Source organism: Photinus pyralis, unplaced genomic scaffold, assembly GCF_008802855.1.
Source record: "Photinus pyralis isolate 1611_PpyrPB1 unplaced genomic scaffold, Ppyr1.3 Ppyr1.4_LG10, whole genome shotgun sequence".
Classification (NCBI taxonomy): Eukaryota; Metazoa; Arthropoda; class Insecta; order Coleoptera; family Lampyridae; genus Photinus; species Photinus pyralis.
The window spans coordinates 3,639,583-3,664,814 of NW_022170250.1; the positions used below are offsets into that span (position 1 = coordinate 3,639,583).

Genomic DNA, 25,232 nt, shown 5'->3' on the forward strand with positions numbered 1-25,232 from the left:
AAATTTGGCTTCGAAATATTTTTGTGGGTGATGGGAAAAGACCTCCTCAACTATTATGTTCTCCTGGTAGCCAGACAAAATTTTACAAGAATTTTCTGATTGTCCCCTTGTGTATTAGGAGCAGAAACACCTCCTCACACATTATAACCTCCTGATACCAAATTGGAAAAGATTTCAAACGAAATTTGGCTTCGAAATATTTTTGTGGGTGATGGGAAAAGACCTCCTCTACCATTATGTTCTCCTGGTAGCCGGACAACATTTTACAAGAATTTTCTGATTGGCACTTCGTGTATTAGGAGCTGAAACGCCTCCTCGCACATTATAACCTCCTGATACCAAATTGGAAAAGATTTAAAACGAAATTTGGCTTCGAAATATTTTTGAGAGTGATGAGAACGCGACGCGCTGGTCGGATTTCATGCCGGTGGTAGCGAGTAGTGAGATGTGCGTTTTTTTCTTGGGCGAATTGTTTTTTTGTTCAGTTCCGCGGCGTATACGGATTTTGCGGGATACTTATCCTCTGTAGTTAGCTGGATGCTCGCCCATCGAGCTGTTTTGTAAAGCGAGCACGCTTTTGAGGACGATTAAAAGCGCTCGCGGGCGGAAAAAGAACTCACAAGCGAGGGAAAAAAAACGCTCATGTTAATCGCTCACGGCCAGAAGAAAGCGCTACCAAGCGGCCGCTCCGAAAAGTGTTTTCCGCTTGGAGCGCTTTTTCAAGCGAAACGCCCGCGAGCAGTACTCAGCTCTGCGTGACATCACAGCGTTTCCGACCAATGGCGAGCGCGCTACGTTACGTGACGTCACACATCAAATAAATTATTCAAAATCATTGGTTCTTAGAGAAAAAAAACAAAAGGCAATAGCCCTCATAAAATGTCGCAAGTACAAATTTCCAAATCACAAGTAACATGCAAGACAGACAGCGACGAAATAAAGTGTCTGTACGGCGAAGGAGATGGAATAATTGCACCGCGAAATCAAAAGACAGTCGAATTAAAACCGACAGACTCTACGCCGTCGACTGAAATACAGGAAGACGTCGAAATTTTAGACTTCCCCCTACCGTTCAAATCGATCGGACAGCGCAGTTCCCTGACCAACCTGCACGATCTACTCGAACGCTGCCCTCAACCGCAACCGCCCATCACTGTGAAACAATTAAAATCGCTACAACTAAGTCCGGGCATCCCCCTCCACTTTTAAATAATATCTTTGCGATTTCAGACGAGAGCAACGCGAGGATTATGCACGAGCAGGTGCACCTAATAAAGGCCAGCATGGAAAACTTGCAGGAGTACGTCAGGCACTTCTGTTGCACCGAGCAGTTTAGGGATGACGTCGACTATATTGTCGCCAATGTCAGATCTGTAATTGCAAAGTCGGAGGAAAGTAAAACGAATAAGTAGTTCTACAATTGTATTTTAAACGTACAGCTTTGCCATGTCGGCTTTATATCGACTGGTTGTTCCATTGCCACTTCAATAAATTGTAGTTCCCAATCTGAATTGAGCAGGATTAGCGTTTGTGCTCTGCAACAATTTTACATGTAGTTATTTGGGATATACAGGGTGATCCATCTAGCACTACTTCAATCCCTTAGTTTTGAATGGTTGCACAAGCAGAGTCAGTCTCTATGTGAGGGTGATCTGCATTTTGAAGTTCCTCCACTAGAGGGAGTTGGAAAAAGGAGATCAATCCTTAACAAAAGATAGTGATACGTGATGGAGGGAAGGGGGAGTAGTTTTAGTTAGAACACACTGTACAATAATCCCTACCGTGTCCCATAACGCGCTCTTTCCATATTTACAAAAATCGAAGATAGGTCTTCGTACGCGGGCGAACGTCGCCTCAACTCGTCATCGGGAAGAAACCGTTCTCTGCAGTTTAACAACTCCAAAAGCTTCGCGGTGAGCCGTTCCGGATCCCGTTCGTTCGTGACTATCTCCTCGAACATTCCTCGTCCGTTAATGACCTTCTGCAACGGCACGTCGAGAGGCGTGTTACCAAATCCCAACACCTGCCTGCCGACGAACTTCGTACGCGCGCTCGGGCAGTTGCTGGTGTGGTAGACTGTCGTATCGGTTTTGCTTGAAAACGAATTACAGTGCGTGCAGCAAATCCGACCCATACTAACCTTAATTCGGCCGTGACGAAATTATAGGCGCTATACTCGTCCGGTAAAGAGTCAATGTAGGCTTCCGCCGGCAAATCACCTTTCAGATAATTCGAGGTGATGTATCCTCGACCTTTGCCGTTACAGTCCGCCCCGGTCACGTTCAGAAGACTCCCCAGACGTAGAGTTTTGTTCAACGAGACGCCGAACCACATCCCGCCCTCTTTGCCGGGCTGTAAATCTCTACCTACGGCAGGTACGATAACAGCTTTGATTTATAAAATGCAGATACCTCCAATTATGTTCTCTTCGATGGAATGGTAGGCGGAAGCAGTCGGCCTGTCGAAGTATTCGTCTCGGTTTGTCGCAACGATTAGCCTATAACCATCCGAAGGTGGTGAGGGATCAGTGTAGAGAAATAAAATACACATAATTTTAATTCAGAGGCATACACGTAATCTCAAGAGTGAGAAATTCTTGCTCTGATAACGACGATCACGTAACACGTACAGGTTATGTTTTCTGAGTGTACATTGGAACTACAAATGAATAACATTGGAACTACAAATGAATAACATTGGAACTACTACCACAAATAACATTGGAACTACTAGCACAGGGTGCGCCAAAAACCGCAAGAAAACAGTGGTTACAGTCTACTAAATTTCTTCTGGAGCATTTTTCTTAAGCTTCAGATTGTACGTAGGTTGCCAATTGTAAGTATAAGGTAAGTCAACATTTTCAGTGTCGGCTGAGGAACTCCAAAGAACATGAAAAGAGATTAACATAAAACTCCCCACATGGGAAAGGTGATAAAAAAAGGCATCCCAGGCCTGTAGAAGGCTACTGGGCACGTAACTGTTTCAATACATTGTGTAAAGTAAAGGTAGAGTTATAGACAAGCGTTTAATGATTGAAATGGCACCACGACAGCAGTAGCAGCAGAATATGATTTAACAAATTATGGAATTACATGCAGTCTTTCGTCTCGCTCCACATCATACAAACAAAGCAAGACATTTTACAACTAATGACACTCTCAGAGAATCTAACGCATTTAACTGCCCCCCATCTTTGGTTTCCATATTAAAAATTAGACCTACAACTAAACACTCTCTCTTTCTCTGTCTCCGATTAAATTATTGCAATAGAAACATACAAAATGAGGTCTTCGTATACACCTAAACCCAAAGTCCTTCTCCGTAAACTCGTCTTAAATGCATCTCTCGGCGCAAAAACACAACAATAAATAATTAATAAAGATCTGAAACAATAATATTGTAGATATCACCAAACTTAATACTAAAACTAAAATAATAATAATAATGGCAATGTTTACTGTATTAAACACAACTGTTTCCTGAGCTCCGATTCGCTCTCCTCCAGCTCGACTTCGGGCAAACTCTCGCCGTTACCGGCGATCTCGGGCAGGTACGGTTTGTAGTCGAGGCCGGAACGCTCGTAGAACAGGATGTACGCATTACTGGTCTCTATTTTCGGCGCCCTCGTCTTGCTGTAGGCGCACTTAACCGTCGGCGGTTCCGTCTCGTCGACCTGCATCTCCACCTCACTCCCGCTCAAACTGATATTGTCACTTTCACTTACGTTAAACGTCTTCCGCGTTATCAGCGGCGTTACGTTCGCACTTTTACTACAGTATTTGTACTCGTTATTGTTGTTGTTTGTCTCCACCGGAGGAGGTGGTTCGGTCGAACTGTCCGTAGGCACTTCCCGGCACGAGCTGTCGTTGTAACAGTACCAGTGACCGTTCGGATTGCAGGCGTAGGAAATGTAATGGCCGCCGTTTAGCAATCCTGAGTGGCTCTGAAAAAATTGACATACAGAATACTATACTCCATTCTAAAGGTACCTTTACACTATAATTTTTTTTCGAAATTGGTCTATAACTTTTGATTGAGAAGTCTGATCGAAAAAGTATGAATTGATTTGGATTCTACGCACCAAAATTAATAAGAAAAAGTGTTTTACCGAGAAATTTTGGTGCAGTCGATTTTTGGAAAAAAGGAAGGTTATACACTGCCTTTTTTTAGCCCCGAAAAAATATTGTCTCAGATCGACTCGGAAAAAGAAACATCCCTATTCCACGATTTACGTATTATTTCCATATTATTTCCTTATGATTTGTCTTATGACAGCCATAATACCAAAAATAGTATAGTGTAAACACAAATCTAAATGCTTGTTACTTATCACCTTAAGAAGGTAGCGAGTAGAAAGGATAAGGACAGTTTGACCTTCACTGTGATTGGTTTAAAACACGAGTCAGTATTACACTAAAAAATAAAACAAATGACGAATTCTGTCTGTTACTAACTGAAACTGTCGAACTGTCATTAGCTGTCAATTTCAAAGGTCCAAGCAAGCGTGATATCGTTTGATTTATATTTATATTTTTCAAATTTTATGCCGTTTTATATTTTTCCTGTGTGTGTCGATCTTCAAACACAGCGCCATCTACTACCTTCTTATAATGAATACCGTATAGTTGATCTATCTGGATCAAATGTGATGTAAATTTGGTGTTAATTAATTAATGTTTGTTTGCACTATTTTTTTTAGCGCATTTCCACAAAAATAAAAAATAAATGCGCTATTGTGGCCACTTTGTCCGTCCGTCCGGCTGTCCGTCCGTCCGTCCGCTACTTTTGCGACGCTACTAGTTCTTTATCTTAAGAGCTATTGTTCTACTTTTTTCGCTATTTGGTTCGTTATGGTGTTGAGGCTTGCACCAAGGAAGGAATTTTTTCTGCGTTTATTGCTAAAAAAGTTATTGTAAAAAAACCAACAAACCGTTTTTTACATGCTCCATAATTTTACACTTTTGCCGTTTATTAACCATCCTAGAGATCATTTATAATTTTGTATTGTTGTCTGTCGTCTGTCTGTTGGTCTGTCCGTCTGTTCCTTTGCCTGTCTGTCCCTCTCTATGTCCGTGTGAACGATAATTTTGTTTAGAAATGTCCGATCGCTTTTACATCTCCGTTAGTTATGAACTGAATTGCATGAAATTCAATATGTCGCAATGCCAAAAGTTAAGTCGAATCGATTCAAAATTCACAGTGCCCTTTTCGCATCTCGACCATTTATAAATCGAATTGCAAACTTTTTTTCACTTATAATTGCACAAGAGGTTTGTATTTTACCGAGTAAATTTGGGTTGTTTAGGTAATGAAAATCTGTTGCCTAGCAATTAGACGAGAAAAACTGTCAACTTATAAAAATGCGACACCGCAGGTGGAGCATTTTTAGGTTGACAGTTTTTCGAGTTCAATTGCTAAAAGGAAACAGATTTGAATTGCCACAACCCAAATTTACTCGGTTTAAATACAAACCTCGAGTGTAATTCGGCAGGACAATTTAACGAACAAGAAATTCACCAAATTAATGAATTATTGACAGACGTCAAACTAGTCATATGGGAAAGGATAATGCGATTATTGGTTCGAAAATGAATAAGTGAAAAAACCACTAGTGCATTTGTCGCTGGAAAAGTTGCAGGTAACTTTTGCCGCTGTCAAAGTGACAATTTCACTGCGGCTTATGCGATTTTTTATACATTAGTTGAATTGTCTTATAAAAGTATTTGAATGAAATTTGATACATAGGTGCTTGGAATAAAGGAAAATCTAGCGCCAGTTTAAAAATTTTATTTTGCCCATGCGCAGTGCCAACTTTTTTTTATCTATGGAAGCATTTAAGTGAAATTTGATACTTAGGCGCTTGGAACAAAGGAAAATCTAACATTAGTTTCAAAATTTAGGTTTGCGCATGCGCAGTTCCAACTTTCTTATTTAGAAAAGCATTGAAATGAAATTCTTCTTACAAACTGAAATTGAAATAGCACGTCAAAAATGGATTGCTCATGTGCAACGCTATCTTTCATATTTGTGGCCGGATTTTTACGATTTTAATAGAAGTTGCATCTTACAAATGGGAAATGAATGCAAGTAGAAATGCGCTTTATGTAAATCGTTTACGATTGCTTTTTCACTTGTACTTGTTATGTTGTATACTCCTTTACATTTAAACCTTTTTTGACCAAAATATAAAAAAAATTAAAAAATAAAAATAAATTTTAAAAAATAAAAAATTAAAAATTTTTTTTACGATACTTACCACAACGGCATAAAGCTGGTACTTCAAATCGAAACGGTTCTGTCCGTCCAGCAGCTTGTGCTCGTGAAAATCGTGCAGATCCTCGTCGACTACGGGCGAACGTTGCAGGCTCGTCGAAACCAACCGTTCGCGCGCCTTGTCCTTGCTCGACTTCGCGCCGGATTCGTGCGCAACGAGTCGACTGCGTTCGTTGCACATGCTCGAGTCCTCGCCGCCGCCGTGTAGGTGCTCGTCGTTTTCCTCGATCACGCCGGATGTCTCCGCCTTTTGTTCTAGCTGCTTGTGTCGCAAGATCGTCTCCTGTGGAACCGACGCTAGGTACCCCGTCGGGTCGAAGTCCTTAAACGGGAAATTCACCACTTTTTGCGTTTTCACCCACTTGTTATTAACATAGTCGAAACGCTTTAAATGAACGATCAGAATTGGGGGTAACCGCCATATTTGAAGCTTTTTCGTGGCGGGTTGCTTGTCTTGGCACTTGGAACAGTGGTATTTCGCTTCGAGCCGTTCCTCCGAAGTGAACGCTTTAAGGCAGTAGTCGAGATCGATCGGTTCGGTGTGCTGCTTCCGACAGGTGGAAATCGTCTCATGTTCCAAGAAGATTTTCTCTCGGCTACTTTGGTAGCGCAAATGTAAAGCGGTGGGGTCCCAGTCGATCGCAATCCACATCGGAATCGGTCCCGGTTGGCAGACTTTAAACAGTAAGTCTTCGCTGCACGGCAGAGTGCAACCGCGACAAAACTGGGACCAGTGACACAGCGCGCACAGTTGGCCGCCCTGCATTACTGCCTTCAGCGTGAAGGGAAACTCGTATCCGAGCGAATCATCACTGCAAAACACAAGATTGGCGAACGACTTTCGGTTTACGTCGACTTACCAATCGGTGGCGTGGTTAGTCTGATCGCTCTGCGGCAGCGGGCTGAGCAGACGGGTCACCTGACCCCAAACCGCCTCGTACAAGCTTTGACACGTACTCAAACTGCCGCAGCCCAACAGCAGCGGAATGCCGAAGAGTATCGGCTTCGACTTGTGCTGCGACAGGAAGTAGGTCTCCTGTCGCACGCACTTGCGATGCAGCGCGATGAGGTACGTCGGAACTTTACTCTGAACTGTCGTCGCTATCGGTAGCGAGGGCCTTTTCACGTGAAACTCGGGGACATTAGAGTCATTGTTACTTGTCTAAAAATTTCGAAACAATTGAAAGTCAATTCGGTTTACGCGCAATTTCTCCTTCAATTACGGGGGGGGGGGGGCAAACCTCACTAACATCAACGTGTAAATTTCAATTGCGTCTACTAACATGCAAGTCTTACTGCTTTTTTACCGTTGGTACAAAACAAATGAAATGGCTCTAAACAATCGAACATACACAATTAGACCAGTACATAGGTAGGCCATAGAGCGTCCATTAATTCCTTAGATTTTTTTAAGGGTTGTGGGAGATAGAGTAAGGTAAGTAGGGGGAGGGGGGGGGCATCATCCGTTTTGGTGATAGTGGGGGACGTGGAGGAGCGTAATTTGCGCGGCGGTGGGATTCTCGGGATAACTCGAATTTAAAAACGGCGCATGGGCATCGGCGTAGGTACCTGCGGGCAAGTTTTCTCTTTCTTTTTCGGCTTAGAACGTGAAGGTAACATTTTGCTCATCATTTTTGTGATGTTTCAGGTGGCTCCTAGGCCAGGATAGGAAACTATTTAAACTGTAAATTAGGCAGTCTAATAACAATTTTTACCGTAATAAATATTTAAACCTTTGTTTTGCGCCTTATTTGTAGGCGTAAAAAAATTATTAATGGCATTTTCCATAAGAAGTCAATGTGTTAGAGAGAGACTATACCATCGTACCTATGCTTTTTCTCTCTCCAGCACATTGAATTAATATGGAAAGTGCCATTAATACAAATTTGTTTAATAAATGTGATACGTCATCGGTTTTGGGGCGTCGCAAGCTCTTAAAATCCGAAATAAAAAAATCCAGGTCCGTATTTAAAAAAAAATTGAAGAGGGCGCCAAAACCGGAAAGGGGGGATTATCTGACCTCACAGGCGTCTTCTACGTGAAAAGTTGCCCAAAGTAAGTTTTTACAAATTAAAAAAAAAATCATAAATAAAGTAATTACAAGGTATTTTCGAAAAAGCATAACTTCAGTTTTTTCAACTTATGTCCAAAACGAAAAGAGATAGAATCATTTTCAAAGCGCCATTTATTTGAGAACTAAATTTTCTAAAACTTTTCCCATTTAACCGACTTTCTATCTCTCATAGTTTCCGAGATCCCAAACTGGGACGCATTTAGAAGTTTTATGCGCAGCAAAAGTTGCGCGCACCACGTTTCTGAGGGCAAAACTTGGATTTACACTTTCCTTACCATCGTTGAACGTACCTATCTACTGGTCTAAATGTCAAAGAACGTTAAAAATAAAAAAAGTGAATGGCGACTGTGCACAATAAACGACAAATAAACAAAAGTGGCAAAACAAAAACGTGTCCTTGACGCACGTGCATACCTTAAAGCAAAGAATGTTGGGCATGCAAAGGGCCGAACCGCTTCTTACCTCTGGACTTCGGGCCAGCATGCTCTGCACGTTGTCATCGTCATCTCCTAAACAGAGAAAGGTGCAATAAACAAATTAACGAAGTGCACTACACGTACCAGCGCAAAGTCTGTTAAAGGCGACGGGAAGCTCGCCGCTCGGCAACTCGTAAGCGTAGAGCTCGGTCGCGGTCGAGATGTTAATCTTGGCGTCGTCGGCCAGTACGTCCTGAATTTGCGAGTGCGAGACCTCCGCCAATAGGAGCTGGCTCGGCGGAATGTTGCAGAGGTCGTGCAGTTGCGACTTTAACTCGGAATATTTCGCCTCCGAGTTGAGGCGTAGGCCGTACTTGATCGGCGTTTCGCCGCTCAGGTAGATAACTGCAACGTTTGCGTAAGTAAAATAAAGTCGGTCCCCTCGAGGGGCACTCACCGATCACCTCGCACAGAATGAAGCTCTCCATCGGCAGCGGCAGGCTGAGCAAGTTGAACGCGTCGAAACGCACCGACTCGTGACCGCAAGTTTGACAGGTCACCTTACTCTTCAGCTGGCCGTAGAAGAGGTCGGTTATGATCGAGTGGTCTCGGGCGAGATGCTGTTGCCACGCCTCCTCGGCGACGATCATGTCCGGCCGACCGTCGGAGTCGCGCAGTTCGGTGTACTGTTTGCGCGCGACGCGATTTAAATCCTCGTGCAGGGCGTCGAGCAGCCACGCGAGTAGCTCTTGGGAGTCGTGCTGACCACCGCCGCCGAGATGGGGCGCGTGTTTCGTAACGCACCAGCGCAGCTTGAGCGGCGCAACGCTTCTGGTCGAGCCAGTCCACAGTTCGCGGCAAAGCTCGGCGTACCTTTAGGCAAAATATGACGTATCAACTGCAGGGTTTAAAATAACGCAATTCGCGGCTACAATAAAGGATGAGACCTCTAGCGGCAATAAAAAGAAGCTTTCAAACTTTACGAATGGTCACATTTTAACTCCCTGGGAGACTTATATACTTTCGGCTGACTTTCTACAGTGGATCTTCTGTAAATTTTGTAATCACACTGAGCACAATTAAAATTTTTGGACTTCTCACAAGTGCGCTTTAGAGTAGATTTGGAATTGGGGACAATGGCTACATTTAAAATCCCTTGTAGCATTATTGTGTCTTAAGTGCACCCTGATTTCTAAAACGGGATTGCATATTCACACTGGGCACATTTTAAATCTGTGGAACTCTTGTGTTTTAAAACGCTTTTGTTTTTGATGAACGCTCTTCTTACATTACACGATTTGACTGTTTGGGAATAGACCATTTGGTTGCCTGATGAAGAATACAATCCCCCGGTTCCACATTCTTCCCTTGAAATACTTACTGCTTTTGGCACTTGCATCAGACTTTTTAGAAAACGATCATCGAATGTAACACCAGATCATGGAGACCTTTTGAGGAAGGATGTGGAACCGGGGGGTCTGGGGGTATGGAAGACCCCCCCAGTCATTCCATCTAGCGCACGAAAATCTTAAAATAATTAAGTATAGGAAAAGGAATATCAAATCTTTCTCTTTCCTGGGGGGTATTCCATACCCCCCAGACCCCCCGGTTCCACATTCTTCCCCTGAAACACTAGTGCTTTTGGCACTCGCATCACACCTTTTAGAAAAGGGTCAGCGAACATAACACCAGATCATGGGGACCTTTTTTTGAGGAAGAATGTGAAACCGGGGGGTCTGGAATACCCCCCAGCCATTCCCTCTAGCGCATGAAAATCTTAAAATAATTATAGGAAAAGGAATACCAAATCTTTCTCTTTCCTGGGGGGTATTCCACACCCCCCAGACCCCCCGGTTCCACATTCTTCCCCTGAAATACTTAGTGCTTTTGGCAGGAAGAACGTGGAACCGGGGGGAGTAGAGAGAAACGTCGGCCATCTTGAAATCGTGGGCTTGGTCGAAATCGCGAATACCTAACCTAAAATTGCGCATGCGCAAAATGAATTATTGAGCACATGTTTCAACAGCAAGTCCTTCCACAATGAAATAATGATTTAGTATCAAAGGCGGCCGAGCTTAAATTAAAGGGCGATGCACAAGCTACACGATCTACCTACCTTCGCGCAACTTGGCCTCGTGTACCGAGAGGATTCGTCGAGTTTAGCTCGCAAAGCTGCATATCACGTTGAAAATACTGTGTTAACGGTCGAGTATTGGATACTGCTTGAAGGGCCGCATTCATGAAGCACGTATTACCTAAATTGTGTAGTCCGGTCGCACCTGTAAACACGCCTTTAGTTTAGACAGCCGACGATATCCGACCGTTACCCGGTGGTAGGCAAATGGTGGGCCGCCTGTCCATGCTAATCAGTCCCTGATTATTCGTGACGCCCGAGACGAGCGCGCCCAACTCCTCCGGCCAAGTGAGGTCCTTGTTGCGAACTTCCAATAGCAACTGATCGCCGTCTTGTATGCCCAAATCCTGGAGGGTGGCGACTTCGTCCTCCAAGAGTATGGTGTTATCTCTGACATGCCAGAGGCGGACATCTTCGATTCGTAAACCTAGCCGCAGCGAGAGAAACTCGATCACCTGTCGCACGTTCGCGAGACGACTGAAGGCGGCGGTGTGCGCCAAGTACCGCCTCGGCGAGCCAACCGGAGAGGTAATACCGGCAGTGTTGAGAGCGGCCGCCCCGTAACCGCCTACGACGCTCGTCCAGGTCCCGGATGAGTTACCCGTCGGGGTTTGATGACGTAAAATGCCTAAATTTAGTGGATAAAGTTCCAGTTCGACCTCAATACTGGCCGTGGGTCGGATAACTTGACGAGGCAGAGGTAGGGGGCCCCCGTACCACAGTGCTAAAGCTTTCCAAAGCGAATCAGGTACCAGAATAAAATCGCGATGTTGGACTAGCGGCCGATCACGTTTGAGACGCCCCCCTTCCCCCGTTAACGTAGCCACCTTCAAAAATGACTCGGTCACTAAGCAAGTGTTATCGATCGGCCCCGGCCCGCCCTGATTCCGCTTCGATCCGCTACTCGAACTGCTCGACACGCCGGAACTGGACGCTATGCTGCACGTGTCACCTTTACTCAACAAGTCGCCCATCGAGTCGGTACTGTTCGAGGTAAACTCATTGGAATGTGACGATATGTAATCGGTACTATTGCTCGTGAAACTTTCGTCGCACACGATCCCCTCTTCGATCGGCAATCGCTGCTCCAATCGACAGGCGCATTGGTCGTAGCTCGTTCGCGACGCCGTCGTGTAGCTGATCCAGCTTTGCCACCACTCGGTCGAAATCAAATACCAAAATTGCCCGACACGGTAACCGCGCAACTCCTCTCTCGTCAACCAACCCATCACTAAAATCGAATATTAAATAAATAATGTACGATTCATGCCGTCTTTGTTCAAAACTGTTAGACAATAAATCCATTATTATTATTATTATTAAAACAACTGAACCCACCGGAAAATCGTTACTGAGGGGTCTATCGCCATTGGATAATTATGAATATACAGTGTGTCTATTAGAATTGGGCAACAAAATCGATTAATCGATAATCAGTTAATCGAGAATCGATTATTTTTAATAACTGGACCTATCACAGTTGTTTTGTTAACCAATGCCGTTTATTATTGTTTTAACGTATAAAGGTTTGTTATGCTTGATTGTTGTGTCGTTGGAATAATCTAAAAAGCGAAAAGAAATTTGGTTCGGCTCAAAAAAGCACCAATAATAATGATAATAATAATGATTTATTCCCTACTTCTGTACAAACAGTATAAATAAAATTATAAAATAAACAAAAGAAACCTATTACGTATTAGAGGTGTCGGGAAGACAATAGAGCATTTATACAGTCACTAAAAAATAATAATTTTTTTTTCCTTCTTAATAATGTGAATAGAAATAGAAATAATATGGATGATGAAATGTGAACTAAGGATTGGTATCATGAAAGCTATAGAACTCTTTTAATGAGTAAAATTTCTGTGTTCTACAGGTCACGTTCTATAAGAAAAATTTTTTTCCGGGACGATCTGAGACAATTTTTGTTTCGGGGCTCAAAAAAAGGCAGTGTATAACCTTCTTTTTTTCCAAAAATCGACTGCACCAAAATTTCTCGGGAAAACACTTTTTCTTATTAATTTTGGTCCGTAGAATCCAAAACAATTCGTACTTTTTCGATCAGACTTCTCAATCAAAAGTTATAGACCAATTTCGGAAAAAAATTCAAAGGGCTGTAACTTTTGAACTAGTAGCCCAATCTTGGAACTGTTTGAAATTATGGATTCTACAGGCCACATTCTATAAGAAAATTTTTTTTCCGGGTCGATCTGAGACAATTTTTTTTTCGGGGCAAAAAAAAAGGCAGTGTATAACCTTCCTTTTTTACCAAAAATCGACTACACCAAAATTTCCCGGGAAAACACTTTTTCTTATTAATTTTGGTGCGTAGAATCCAAAACAATTCGTACTTTTTCGATCAGACTTCTCAATCAAAAGTTATAGACTAGAAACCAATTTCGAAAAAAAATTCAAAGGGCTGTAACTTTTGAACTAGTAGCCCAATCTTGGAACTGTTTGAAATTATGGATTCTACAGGCCACATTCTATAAGAAAAATTTTTTTCCGGGTCGATCTGAGACAATTTTTTTGCGGGCTCAAAAAAAGGCAGTGTATAACCTTCCTTTTTTACCAAAAACGACTACACCAAAATTTCTCGGGAAAACACTTTTTCTTATTAATTTTGGTGCGTAGAATCCAAAACAATTCGTACTTTTTCGATCAGACTTCTCAATCAAAAGTTATAGACCAATTTCGAAAAAAAAAATTCAAAGGGCTGTAACTTTTGAAGTAGTAGCCCAATCTTGGAACTGTTTGAAATTATGGATTCTACGGGCCACGTTCTATAAGAAAAATTTTTTTCCGGGTCGATCTGAGAAAATTTTTTTTTCGGGGCAAACAAAAAGGCAGTGTATAACCTTCCTTTTTTCCAAAAATTGACTGCACCAAAATTTCTCGGGAAAACACTTTTTCTTAATATCCTAATTAACTTTTTCTTATATATTAATTAATATATCGATAGTCCCCTTTTTAGTCCTTCTCATTGTATAGGTTGGTAAGCCTCCTCCAAGGGCACCTCCAAAAATGGGTGTACTTTACGTTTGTACCATCATTTTGGGGAAAAAAATACGATTATCTTTCATCTTGTTTGCTTATATTAGAGGACCCTACCATAAAAATCGCAATCAAATTGCTCCACAGAAAGTATTGCGCATGTGTAGTACGATTCTTTGAGGTTAGGTTAGATCTGGTCCACGATTAGATTAGGTCGAGACCTTTCCAAAGACACCCATGAACCCCCACCTACGACGCACCGTTCTCGAGATATCGCGGTTTAAGCGTTTGCGCTGCCCAGAAATGAGAGTACAGACAGACAGACAGACATAATCGAGATTTTGTTTGTTTCGGATTTGTGGTGCTTCGAAACGTTATTTCCGTAAAAACAGTGGGGGTGCTAAAAAGATAATAATTGTCAAATGTCACAAATTGCTCCATAAATAAAAAAAAATGCGCATTGCGCATGCGCGATTTTTACGCATGCGTTTTGTTTGATTTTGTTATTAATCAATTAATCAGAATAATCGATTATTTTTTCCAAAGTTGCCACTTTAAGTAGACACACTGTATAATCTACCCCTCTCCATTCCTTGGGAGAGGAATGCTCGGAAAAATTTCAGACCGTGTAATACCAGTGGCGTTAGGCCCCTCAACCGATACATACCAATTTCGTACTCGTGATGTCGACAGAGCGGCTTCAAACCCAAAGAAACGTGGCAGACCTCGAACAGCAGCTGAAGTAAAGGCGTAATTAAATTATTATCGTCGATCCCCCAAATTAGGAAGTCCTCCTGGCTCAAGGATCCGTCCGCCGTTAAGCGCTTTTTCAAATTATCGATCACCTTCCAGTAGAAATCCTCGCAGTTGTCGTCGCAATCGTGAGTGGCCAGCGGCGCCTTCGGCGACTTCTCGATCAGATTGATCTGGTGCGGCTTGGGCGAGTGCTCCTTGGCGACGAACGTGAGGATATCGACCATGTTTTGTAGCTCCTTCATGTTCAAGTAGCCGTCTTGGTCCAAGTCGAATATCTTGAAGCAGAATTTGATGCGTTCGGCCGTCGGGCCGCGACACGCCGCCGAAATTCCGCAGCACAGCTCCTTGAAGTCGACGTGACCGTCGCCGTTCACGTCCAAAGCCAGGAACAATCTGGACAATAACGTTTTTTGTAATAGTGCTGTACAGGGTTCTTATAGAAACACCCTTTATTTTAAAAAATATAAAAAATGGATCTATAATAGGTGTCTGGGGCTCAATTTTAAAGAGAAAATCAATGGCGCAAACAGAATTCACTTATCTCTAGCGTTTGGCCACTAGGGGGCGTTTCTCAAACTATGTTTTTAAAGTCACTAGATATAGAAAGTACCGCAATCATCCGCCATTTTTGGGCAAATTTGCTGCCAACTTAAAAAAATTGACAAATAAAATCTGAATAGCTGTCATTTTTTATAACCTAACTTCATAGTACTGTCATGTTTTATAAAATTATATACAGATATCTCCAAACAGGTGGAACGCTCCCTAACATTAAAGTTACTAGAATCTGGTAACTTCCGCCATGTTTGGGCAAAAATCAAGCGTTCTCTCTCTAACACACGAGCCCAATGGATTGCGGTACTTTCTATATTTAGTGACTTTATATGTTTTGTTGAAAAGATGACACTACTTCCATTTATACAGGGTGTCCCATTAGTGTGATACCGAATTTTGACAGAGTGAAGTTACAAAACAGTTGAAATACAAGATTTTTGCTGGTTTATGTATATACAGGGTGCTACATAAATGTGGTCTAAGACACAACTTTGTTATTTTAAATCAAATACCATTCTATTGCAATAATTACAATTTCCAGTGTTGTCAAATTTTCGAAAAACCCTAAAGTAAGTGTAAAGCTTAATTTAAGCAGGAATAACTTACCCCAGACAAGCACTTGTGGGTACCGGGGGACTGGCCAAGCAACTAATGCAAGCCAAGTCCAACTGACGACACGGCGACACGGCAGAAAGCGACCAAAAGCACTTCTCTAGCTCGCAAATGTCCTCCTCTTCCAGATGAGTGACGCCGGCTAACGTTTGATAAAACGTTGGCGTCTCCAATTCGGAGCTCAGCGACACGGACGAATTCGTCAACAGCCATTTAGAGAGGACGGTGGCCTCCTTGTTATACTGAATCCAGGCGCGAAAGTGCTCGAAGGTTACACGATCCTGCCCGACACCGAACAGCGAGATGATCGTGCGATCCCACCAGAGGTTCGGATTGCTTAACGTCGACGGTAAGGCGCCCTCGGTCTGTAGGGAGCTCTGAAATTCGGCCTTCGTGATGTGAGTGCCGGCGTCGTTCGAATACAAAGTCCACAGGAACTTGATCTTCTCCTCCTGAGTGCCTTTCGTTAACAAGACGAGTCCGCAGATCAAGTCGCGTAGGGCGATTCCGCGCCCGCCGCCACCGCAGGCCGTATAAAGCCAGTCGGCTATCATGGGGGGAACACCATCGCCGAGGACGTTCTGCGTGAACGATTGTCTGCTGAGTAATTGATTGCCGTTCGTTAGCCGTTTAAACGCCTCGCATACGCGCTTAAACTCGGCCTCGGACACTAAAAAACGAAGAAACGGGGACGATAATTATTTATTTACATCATTTTTACATCACATGATGATAGTCGAGAAGGTTAGGTTGCTGTTATCGTCCTCTGTTACTTACTGCGTTTCACTGCATCCTCGTAGATTAGACAGGAACGTTTTGAGTCTTTAGCACCCATTTTTTCTTATTAAAAAGTATAAAATTCACATTTTCGCAGCAAAAAGACGTTCTTTACATAACACATACAAATCAACTGTCACTTCATAACACATCCCTAACAATGTTGCCAGGTTTCAAAAATATATGCAATTGCGACGTTGCCTAAATTGGAAAATTCAGGCTTGATGACGTTCTCTGAAATGTGTAGAAGAGAACAGAAGGGAAGACAGACAATTCGGCGGTTCGCAATTAGCCATGAAAGTTCCACTACCTTGCCACAAAGCTACACAAGAAGAAGGAATAAAAGAAAACCGACAAAGGAAGAACAGGAAAATGCAAATGAAGGTATGAAAGGGCGTGAGAGGGAGAACATATGAAAGCAGAAGAGAGTAGGATGGATCCAGGGAAGACAAGAGAAGGCGGTCAAAGAGGGGAAGGTATGAAAGGGTAGTCGAGAACAGCAACAAGCCAGAGAGCACATGAGAGGCAAACATCGGGCAGTAACAAGGCGAATGCAAGAGAAGAAGTGGAGAAGACGGGAGACATTGGAGAATTGGAAAGAGCAGGAGAGAACGATTAGCGAGGGGCAGAGGATAGCAAAATGTTCGAAAAGGCAAAAAAGAATAAAAAGGAGCAGTAAAAGGAAAAACGAGAGAGGAGTGGGAGAAGCGGGAGAGAAGGTGATAAGAACAAGATTGAAAACCGGAGAGTGTTAGTAAGTGGGGAAGAATGAAGAGAATAGAACAAGGCGGGATAGAATTAGAAAGGGAACAAATGAATGTACGAAATAACAAAAGAAGCGAATGGGAAATAGAGGAGAGCACATTAGCAGAACAAAAGAAAAGAACAAGAGACACGAAAATAAGATCGAAAAGGGGAGGAAAATAGGAGGCTTGGGGAAAAAGAAAAGGAAGCAAAGCAGCGTACAGAGGAAAAAGCACGAATAATGATAGAAGGAGACAGAAGAAAACATGAAAGAGTTATAATAACTCACATAACGTAGGGAGATGGCTTTGGAACCGGAGATTAGCAAGAAGTGGTGAGTACAACAAATCAAACACACGATACGCTGTTTTTATCTTGCGCCCATTCTTCCTGGGGTTACGGGGGGAGAAGATAAGAGGAAAAAACGGATTTGAGATGGTAGGAGTGCGCATGAGAGAACATCAAAGGAATGCGAGGGCAAAGGAAGTGCGGTGACATACCCCTACGCTTCGGCAACACACCTTACACAAAAAGACCGTCGGTATACACCGCGTAGGAGTTCTATTCGTGCCATCCAGTCCAACTTCGACTGCTGCCGAAATTTGAATGGCGAAACGTCGTTATTCGAGAGATAAAATCTCAGAGTAAGAAATAAAGATGATGGCACGCATAGATAAGCATCAAGGCATCTCTATCTTTATTTCTTACTCTGAGGATAAAATGACATGAGGGGATAGGATACGACAGAATAGGATCATGTGAAAGCGCAGAAGAGAGCAAACGAATAAAGAAAAGGACAAGGAAGAATACATAAGAGAACAGAAAAAAATACGAAACATAAAAAAAGGCAACAGAGGACGAGAGGGGGCAAGAAAGGGCATAATGATGGATAGGAACAAAAATTAAAGACGGAGCAGGAGAAAATAGAAAGGAGTGGGAGTGGATATGCGAGGGTAGCGTAAGACAAAAGCGAAAATGTATGAGAAAACGGTATAAGACAGAAACTGGGCAAAAGGTAGGATAATATAGGAAAGTGAGGGGCAGCATATAGACCTGTGGAGTGAGGGTCAGAGAAGATTGGAAAATGTAGAACAGAACAGTACATGGTAGGAAAGAGCATGAAAACGTACGAGAGGTCAGAAGTAGCCAGTAGAGAAGGCATAAAAGGCGTATGGAATGACGGAAGAAGGCAAGCAGGCGAGAATATAAGCGGGCAGGGGAGGCACGAATGAAAAGGGGAGAGCAAAAAGGGGAAGAGGACGAAGGATATTACATAAGAGGTCGGGTAAAAGTAAAATAAGATAGATTAGAACATGAGACATAGAGGAAGGAAGATTGCAAAAGGACTGGACCCTCTTCTGCCAAAGTAAAAGAACTAAACAGGATGGTGGCACAAATCACTAAGTATGACAGGTCCATCGAACAAGAGAATTTATTTAATGTACATATCGCAAAAGTGTATAACTCGGTCTGTTTCTGTTATTCATTTCCATGTTCCTTACAATCATTGTCACCTGTAAAAACAAAAAAAAACCGTCAAACAAATGAATTTGAAATATTCCACAAAGGAGTTGAAATTGGTAGGCAACCAATGATATCAAAATTACAAAATGAGTGAAATTGAAAAAAAAATGTCCGACTTACAAACGTCCATTCGTGCTTGACTATGATCGGCGTAAAATGATGGCGCGTCCGCGCACACTTCACATGTAAACAGCCCGCTCGTTTTCAAACTGATCGATTCCAAAACCACGGTTTTGTCATCAGACATGGTCATCTGAAGCAGGACGAAATATTATTGGGTGCAGGTACACCGTGTTAAACACTTACATTAACCCTAATCCCATCGGTACGAAAGACTTTCCCCGGGGGACGTTCACCCGGAACAAATCTGTAGAACTCCGAGCTATCCTTGTACCATTTGATCGAGTACAACGGGTCGTTCCCGAAATCGTAATCGCAGGTCAGTTCGACGGTATCACCGGGAGAACTCCATCGGGACACGTTCACTTGCACCCAGTTTGAATTGGATGCTGAAAGTTGGTTATCTTACAAAAGAGATAGCGGCTCTGGACATAGTCCATTTTTTATCTTCAGTAGGACTTGAGTAAATCAATTTGTAATTAAAATAATGAGCTTACCGAGAATGCATTCAACACTTAGCACGTAAGAGAATACAAAAACAAACCAAAATTTCATTTTGAAATGTATGAGAACTGGTCCGGCACTCGCCCTCGTAGTTCTTTGGGTCGGATATTTAATGGCGTTGGTCTCGGGCTTTAGTTCCTGCAATTTGCCGCCATGGCTTATTCGGCACCATTGTAAGTCCCCTCTTCCTTCCCCTCATGGTACTATATTTATCGCCTCTCTGCTCTGAATCAATCAGCCAATAAAAAAACATCCCTGGTGCGTTACGGGTCGTCGTCACAGGAGTGGAGTACGCGATCGGTGTTGATTGGTGGCTGCAAGTGGATTCCGATTTTTCTGAAATGAGAGAAAAAGAAGGCAGTAATTGTTTCTTATTAATTACCACCCGCACGTTAGTAAGGGAGGTATTGCGTTTGGGTAAAAAATTACTCCCTCACTATTTTGACGGAAATGCACGTTTCGAAGCACCCAGGAGTTCGAATCAAACAAATTCTCGATGATGTCGGTCCGTCTGTACTCTCATTTCCGGGGAAACCGATTGGAACCAAATTTGGTGCACATACTCTTAGACATAAAGGGGCAGGTATCTGTGCTAGCCAGAGCAAATTATCATATACAGTTTGCATTACCGGATGCTGTAAAAGGGAAGTTGTCAAGAAGTTCCTCGAATTCCTGGGATAGGTCTTCCAGTACTTGGGTTAGGAGTATGAGAGGGAAATTCCAATTTCTTTTTAGGTTTTTGAGGAAGGGGTCCGCCAGTGACGGATTTAGTGCAAGGGATCTTTAGGATTTCTTTGGTGGGTGGGGTGTCATGTTCTTGAACCTAGCAGAGGAAAGTCAGCAGAACACAATCAAACATATTGCATAATTAGGTGCTAATTAAGTGCCCTATTCCCGAATTAAATGCTCCTTTTTTTTTTAATTATTACATGTTCTGCCACGTTCATATGAACTCAGCAAAACACTACCTTTAAAACCCAAGAAAATGAAAAGTGAACTAACTATAATTAGGTGCTAATTAGGTGTTAATTAAATGCCCTATTCCCGATTTAATGCTCGTTTTTTACCATTGTGAATGCGGTCGGTGGCGGCGACACATTCTACGTGTTGGAGGTGGGCCGGAAGAATTAATGGCGTGGGGGAGGAAAGCGGCCCTAACGAGTAGGGCTGTTGCACGTGCTCCCTAGAGGGAACCGATAGGTTTTGTAGCCTCTGAAAGGTTGGTTTCAGTTATTGAACGGAAGGACCGGTCGCGAACTGTGATCCTCTGCTTTTCTTCGAGTACTCTTTCAATGGTCCCTCTTATCTCCTATTCTCACCTGCATTATCCTATCCTTGTCTGCCCCCACCTGCTCTTTGCTACCTGCTGTATTTTACTCCTTCCTGTCCTTGTATCCCGTTTGCTGTCCTACAAGTAATCTTTTGGGAAGCTATTTCGCAAACCTCCTCGGAAATTTGATTCGAAACCAAAAAATACACCTGGAGGCGATAGGGATCGAACCGTAGTCCATGGACCGAACCTGACCTCAACGGCGGCGTGTTGTGTTGCGGCCTAAAAATAAGCGTAGACAAAGGGCTTTCCCAACGAGTCATTGTTCTACTACTATTTTCGGTTTAGGCGTACTTATTAAAATCACGTGGTCATCGCGTTGTTTGAAAACAAAGAGAGGCGGTCACGTGGCCCGCGTTTTTTTTTTGGGTGCGTTTTACGTCGCACATCTTCTTGCACTTTTGCACCAACAAAGAACTCCGCCTTTGGCGATCCGCCAAAGACCTAATAACATTTCGAACAAATTGATCGCCCGTTCGCGATTAGCGCAATTAAAAATCATAAGACGAACTTTGCGTTTTGCCAAGCAATTCCATGTGCGGTCGGTCGATGGTCGAAAGGCACAATTAAAAAAAGCGAGTCCTTTGTGCTTGCTGACGGTCGATGTTTTCACGCCGAGATTTTCGTAATGGGTGTATAAATAATCTCTCGAAAATAAACAGAGGAATAGTTGCAAACAAGATTGCAGCGTGAACAGTTTGTGCCTAAACTCGCAATTATTTTTTTAAACGTACACCCTCTTCGATTGGGGTAGTTTACAGTCGAAAGGCGACACCCTTAAGGACAGCGTAAAGGTCGTTTCAAGGTCAGTTCAAAGCCACGACGCAATTTCCGAAATGCCCGCGGAGTGTATCGCGAATCCTCTCCAAAGGGAATTGGCGGACTGCATCATACGCATGGTGCCTTTGGACGAAATTCGGATTTTATTGGCATGCGGTGCTAAGGTGAGTTATCTTTGTCTCGCTGGGAATATCTATAATGTGCCCGCATCAGGTTAGCGAGCCAGTTACCCAAGGACTTACCCCATTGCACTACGCCGTCTGGCAACGGTACTACGAGGCGGCGCAGCTGCTGCTGACGAGGGGTTGCAACGTCAACGCGATTGACGAGTGCGGTTACAGTCCCCTGCACTTATCCGCCGAGCACGGTTACACCGACGTCGTCAAGCTTCTGATCTTGTCGGGGGCCAAAGTCGATTACCGCGAAAACACGGAGGAGCCCTTTCCGAGGACGACGCTCTGCGACGAGCCTCTGCGCATGGCCATCCGAAACAAGCACATGGACATCGCCAGACTGCTGCTGGAAAACGGGGCCGATCCGAACAAGCGGTATTTTTTTGGATCGGAAATCAACCTCGTCAACGACCTGGAGTACCTGGAGCTTCTGCTCACGTTCGGCGCCAACGCGGACAGTCGCGATCGCGCCGGACTAACCCCGTTGATGAAGGCGGCCAGGCAACCTCAGGGCATGGAGGCGGTCTTGTTGCTCTTACATCACGGTGCCGACGTAAACGCGGTCGCCGACGAGCGTCACGATTACAGAACCGTCCTCCACTACGCCGTCCTTTCCGGCAACATCGACATCGTTAACCTTCTGATTAAGCAGGGGGCGAAGTTAAATTACGACGAGGAGTTCGATCTAGGCAAACCCAGCCCACTCGACTTGGCAATCCTCAAAGGCGACCCGGAGATAATTCGTCTACTCGTACAGTCCGGTAAGTTCGCACACAATTTGGCACCGAATGACACTCTCCGTCAACAGGCGCGAATGTCAACTGCAGCTCATCAATTATAGGATCGCCGCTCCACGTCGCCTGCGCCGATAACATCAGCAACCGTTACGAAATCATACAGGTGAGCCCACTCCCCTAAGTGCTCTCCCCCTAACCACATTTCTGGCAGATGCTCCTGAAGGCCGGAGCGGATCCCAACGTGAAAGTCTTCAACGACTCCGAAAATCGTAACTCACAACTGAGATCGGTTCTGGCAGAATACCTGGCGAGCAACGAAGATCCCAACGTGACGATCGTCAACATGCTGCTGCGGTACGGCGCGAGGGTGAGTTTCTTCGAGCCCAAAAAACGCGCCGCCTAATTCCTCAGCTTTAGGTAATAATGAAGACCCAGTTTCGCGATCCGGACGGTATACTCAACTCTCTGCAGAACGTGGTCAACTCGAAGTCCGAGCAGCTCTTCTATCTCCTAGTCGAGGGATGCGAGTCCTTCGACTCTTGTATGATTAGGCGAAATAACGTGATCACCCCCGAGCAGAAAGACGTACTCCTCGAGCTCGCCAAGTGCCCCCTAAGTCTACGCCGACAGGTTCGCCTGTACTTGAGAAGGCTCTACGGGAGGAGGTTGATCGACATGGCGTGCAATTTGGAGCTTCCCCAGTGTCTGGTCAAATATTTGCTGTTTGAGTATCGTTAGGCGTAGGTGGTGCGATGTCGCTTTTTGTGATAATTCAAGTATTACACACTTTTTAACGCGAAAGGGTGGGTATCCGTTACCTCCCTTTAGCATGTGTCTTATAGCGACCTTTCTTTAATGTAGAGATAGCGATTTTATACGTTTGTATCGTATCATTAGACTTAATGAAAAATAAACAATTTTGTATTCTCCAAAGTTGCCCCATAAATTTTAGCTCCGCCCTCTGATGGGAAAGTTTCAAAACAAATTCAAGTCCGCGCATGCGCAGATTTGGTTTTGTAACCACGTCTAAGTACACGAACACTCCGCGATCGCCCGAACCGGAACGAACATAGCAGGGGGGGCATTTCGCAGTCCGAAAGGTATCCTCGAAAATCGAAAACTATTATGGAATCACGATAATGACGACTATTTACAAAATATCGGGCGATCAAAAATAAGTGACTGTCTAGTCTAGTCGCCTTTGTACGAATTTCCCATGTAAACAAAAATTCCAAAGGTAACTAGACGGTCACTTATTTTTGATCGCTATGTATATACATTGATGTTGAATGACAGGTTAGAAAGAGAAGAGAAAAGCGGATGTAGAGGAAATACAAACGGGATTTCGAAGAGAGAAAGAAACGATCGATTGTTTATTTGTAGGTATTGCACCGACTGATTGAAAGAAATGGTAGAAAAGGACGGAAAAGCGTTTTTCATGGATTTATAAGCAAAGGGAAAGGAAACAGTTTGGAAAATTTAAAGAACAGAGTCAGGGAGATATATAGAAAACTAGAAAAAGAGTTCCTCAGATAGGAGAGAAGGAGTCTGAAGATGTCCTGGACATGTAAAAGACTGAGACAGACAGTAATAATGGCACCAGAGGTAGAACAGATGAAGGGAATGATGTGAGGAATGGAAAGCAGTGGCTAAAGAGTGAAGATTTGGGAAAGGAAAGAAGAATGGAAGTGGAGGGAGAACCTTTTGAATACAATAGAGAGAGTGGTGTTGATTTAGTAACGTATGGAACGAAGATGTACGGATTAAAGAAATGGATACGGATAGGAACCGGCCGAAAGGAAAAGAGAAATAGGGGAAAGGGTGAAAGAACTTACAAAAAGAGACCCAGATATAGATGTGCAGCGACAAAAAATCGAGTATTAAAATACAAAGAGGGGATGCCTCAAACTATTAGCGAGGACACGGAAACGACGATAGAAGTAAAAAAAAAAAGAAGAAAGAAAATGCAGATGATGTGGAGAAAAGGAGGACAATTTTGACCATCTGATATGGGATGTAAAAAGGTAGAAAGAACGAGGGAAAACGGGAAAGAAATACTGGTCGAGGGGGGAAAAGAATAATAGAAACGAAATGCAAAAAAATATTATGTACATTTAGAGTCAAAAGTGTTTGCGAAAAGGCGTCAATTATCGAACTAAGATATCGACCGTTTTTTTTTCTAAAAAGGGGGGTATTCCCATGCTACGTTCTCCCCCAAAACGTTCACCCCCTAAGGAGACACGTTATATGGTCCCCTTCTAAAACTAAAATCATCTGGGGGAGAATGTAGAACCGGGGGGTCTGGAGGGGTATGGAATACCCTCCAGTCGCACCACTCCGGTGCACGAAACTCTTACCTACTTCAGGAGAGAGAAGAGAAAGAGAGATACAAAGATTCAACGTTGCTTTTCTACATTTTTCCCCTAGGTGCTTTTAGCACTTAGATCACATTTTTAAGAAAGAGACCATGTAACGTGGGGCCTGGGGGGGTATATAACCCCCCCCCCCGATATACGCACCCAAATTAATAAGAAAAAGTGTTTTCCCGAGAAATTTTGGTGCAGTCGATTTTTGGAAAAAAGGAAGGTTATACACTGCCTCTTTTTTGCTCGAAAGAATCCATAATTTCAAACAGCTCCGAGATTGGGCTACTAGTTCAAAAGTTACAGCCCTTTGAATTTTTTTTCGAAATTGGTTTCTAGTCTATAACTTTTGATTGAGAAGTCTGA

At 43.4% G+C, this 25,232-nt stretch overlaps 5 protein-coding genes across 8 annotated transcripts; 2 read left to right on the top strand and 3 right to left on the bottom strand.

Moving 5' to 3' along the window:
- Window positions 1–853: 853 nt before the first annotated feature.
- LOC116161363 lies at window positions 854–1,505 on the top strand. The gene is made up of 2 exons (XM_031474692.1): window positions 854–1,183; window positions 1,231–1,505. Exons 1-2 carry the CDS (start codon window positions 880–882, stop codon window positions 1,410–1,412), a joined length of 486 nt encoding a protein of 161 aa, XP_031330552.1. The 5' UTR covers window positions 854–879; the 3' UTR covers window positions 1,413–1,505.
- LOC116161362 (transport and Golgi organization protein 2-like) lies at window positions 1,410–2,640 on the bottom strand. Its single transcript, XM_031474691.1, has 4 exons — window positions 2,412–2,640; window positions 2,141–2,366; window positions 1,782–2,093; window positions 1,410–1,535 (listed from the first exon to the last, which is right to left on the bottom strand). Exons 1-4 carry the CDS (start codon window positions 2,548–2,550, stop codon window positions 1,415–1,417), a joined length of 798 nt encoding a protein of 265 aa, XP_031330551.1. The 5' UTR covers window positions 2,551–2,640; the 3' UTR covers window positions 1,410–1,414.
- Window positions 2,641–3,011: 371 nt separating this feature from the next.
- Window positions 3,012–18,625, bottom strand: LOC116161358 (ubiquitin carboxyl-terminal hydrolase 32-like). 2 transcript variants are annotated; one of them, XM_031474688.1, is made up of 11 exons: window positions 16,592–18,625; window positions 15,809–16,484; window positions 14,559–15,040; window positions 11,091–12,128; window positions 10,880–11,042; window positions 9,221–9,636; window positions 8,908–9,168; window positions 8,810–8,856; window positions 7,134–7,435; window positions 6,257–7,085; window positions 3,012–3,943 (listed from the first exon to the last, which is right to left on the bottom strand). In XM_031474688.1, the coding sequence occupies exons 1-11, from the start codon at window positions 16,647–16,649 to the stop codon at window positions 3,455–3,457; spliced, it is 4,761 nt and encodes a 1,586-aa protein (XP_031330548.1). In that variant the 5' UTR covers window positions 16,650–18,625; the 3' UTR covers window positions 3,012–3,454. The 2 variants fall into 2 exon arrangements, with proteins under 2 accessions (XP_031330548.1, XP_031330547.1); XM_031474687.1 differs by having other exon boundaries at window positions 8,762–8,856.
- A 124-nt stretch (window positions 18,626–18,749) lies between these two features.
- LOC116161364 lies at window positions 18,750–21,969 on the bottom strand. 3 transcript variants are annotated; one of them, XM_031474695.1, is made up of 6 exons: window positions 21,088–21,219; window positions 20,803–21,035; window positions 19,477–19,819; window positions 19,166–19,368; window positions 18,980–19,112; window positions 18,750–18,849 (listed from the first exon to the last, which is right to left on the bottom strand). In XM_031474695.1, the coding sequence occupies exons 3-6, from the start codon at window positions 19,532–19,534 to the stop codon at window positions 18,815–18,817; spliced, it is 429 nt and encodes a 142-aa protein (XP_031330555.1). In that variant the 5' UTR covers window positions 19,535–19,819; window positions 20,803–21,035; window positions 21,088–21,219; the 3' UTR covers window positions 18,750–18,814. The 3 variants fall into 3 exon arrangements, with proteins under 3 accessions (XP_031330555.1, XP_031330554.1, XP_031330556.1); XM_031474694.1 differs by having other exon boundaries at window positions 20,551–21,035; XM_031474696.1 differs by lacking the exons at window positions 20,803–21,035; window positions 21,088–21,219 and adding an exon at window positions 21,836–21,969.
- LOC116161361 (serine/threonine-protein phosphatase 6 regulatory ankyrin repeat subunit A-like) lies at window positions 21,616–23,436 on the top strand. The gene is made up of 5 exons (XM_031474690.1): window positions 21,616–21,757; window positions 21,807–22,527; window positions 22,575–22,666; window positions 22,715–22,870; window positions 22,921–23,436. Exons 1-5 carry the CDS (start codon window positions 21,650–21,652, stop codon window positions 23,239–23,241), a joined length of 1,398 nt encoding a protein of 465 aa, XP_031330550.1. The 5' UTR covers window positions 21,616–21,649; the 3' UTR covers window positions 23,242–23,436.
- The last annotated feature ends 1,796 nt before the right edge of the window (window positions 23,437–25,232 follow it).

Coding starts and splice junctions, on each gene's coding strand:
- LOC116161363 (XM_031474692.1), top strand. CDS start 880: ATGTCGCAAGTACAAATTTCCAAATCACAAGTAACATGCAAGACAGAC. Junction 1,184..1,230: donor ATTAAAATCGCTACAACTAA/GTCCGGGCATCC, acceptor TTGCGATTTCAG/ACGAGAGCAACGCGAGGATT.
- LOC116161362 (XM_031474691.1), bottom strand. CDS start 2,550: ATGTGTATTTTATTTCTCTACACTGATCCCTCACCACCTTCGGATGGT. Junction 2,367..2,411: donor CGAAGAGAACATAATTGGAG/GTATCTGCATTT, acceptor TACCTGCCGTAG/GTAGAGATTTACAGCCCGGC. Junction 2,094..2,140: donor TTCGTCACGGCCGAATTAAG/GTTAGTATGGGT, acceptor TTCGTTTTCAAG/CAAAACCGATACGACAGTCT.
- LOC116161358 (XM_031474687.1), bottom strand. CDS start 16,649: ATGGGTGCTAAAGACTCAAAACGTTCCTGTCTAATCTACGAGGATGCA. Junction 8,857..8,907: donor CTTTAACAGACTTTGCGCTG/GTACGTGTAGTG, acceptor TTCTCTGTTTAG/GAGATGACGATGACAACGTG. Junction 3,944..6,256: donor ACCAGCTTTATGCCGTTGTG/GTAAGTATCGTA, acceptor CAATTTTTTCAG/AGCCACTCAGGATTGCTAAA.
- LOC116161364 (XM_031474696.1), bottom strand. CDS start 19,534: ATGAAATTTTGGTTTGTTTTTGTATTCTCTTACGTGCTAAGTGTTGAA. Junction 19,369..19,476: donor AAGTGTTGAATGCATTCTCG/GTAAGCTCATTA, acceptor ACCAACTTTCAG/CATCCAATTCAAACTGGGTG. Junction 18,850..18,979: donor TCAAGCACGAATGGACGTTT/GTAAGTCGGACA, acceptor TTGTTTTTACAG/GTGACAATGATTGTAAGGAA.
- LOC116161361 (XM_031474690.1), top strand. CDS start 21,650: ATGCCCGCGGAGTGTATCGCGAATCCTCTCCAAAGGGAATTGGCGGAC. Junction 22,667..22,714: donor ACCGTTACGAAATCATACAG/GTGAGCCCACTC, acceptor CATTTCTGGCAG/ATGCTCCTGAAGGCCGGAGC. Junction 22,871..22,920: donor TGCTGCGGTACGGCGCGAGG/GTGAGTTTCTTC, acceptor CCTCAGCTTTAG/GTAATAATGAAGACCCAGTT.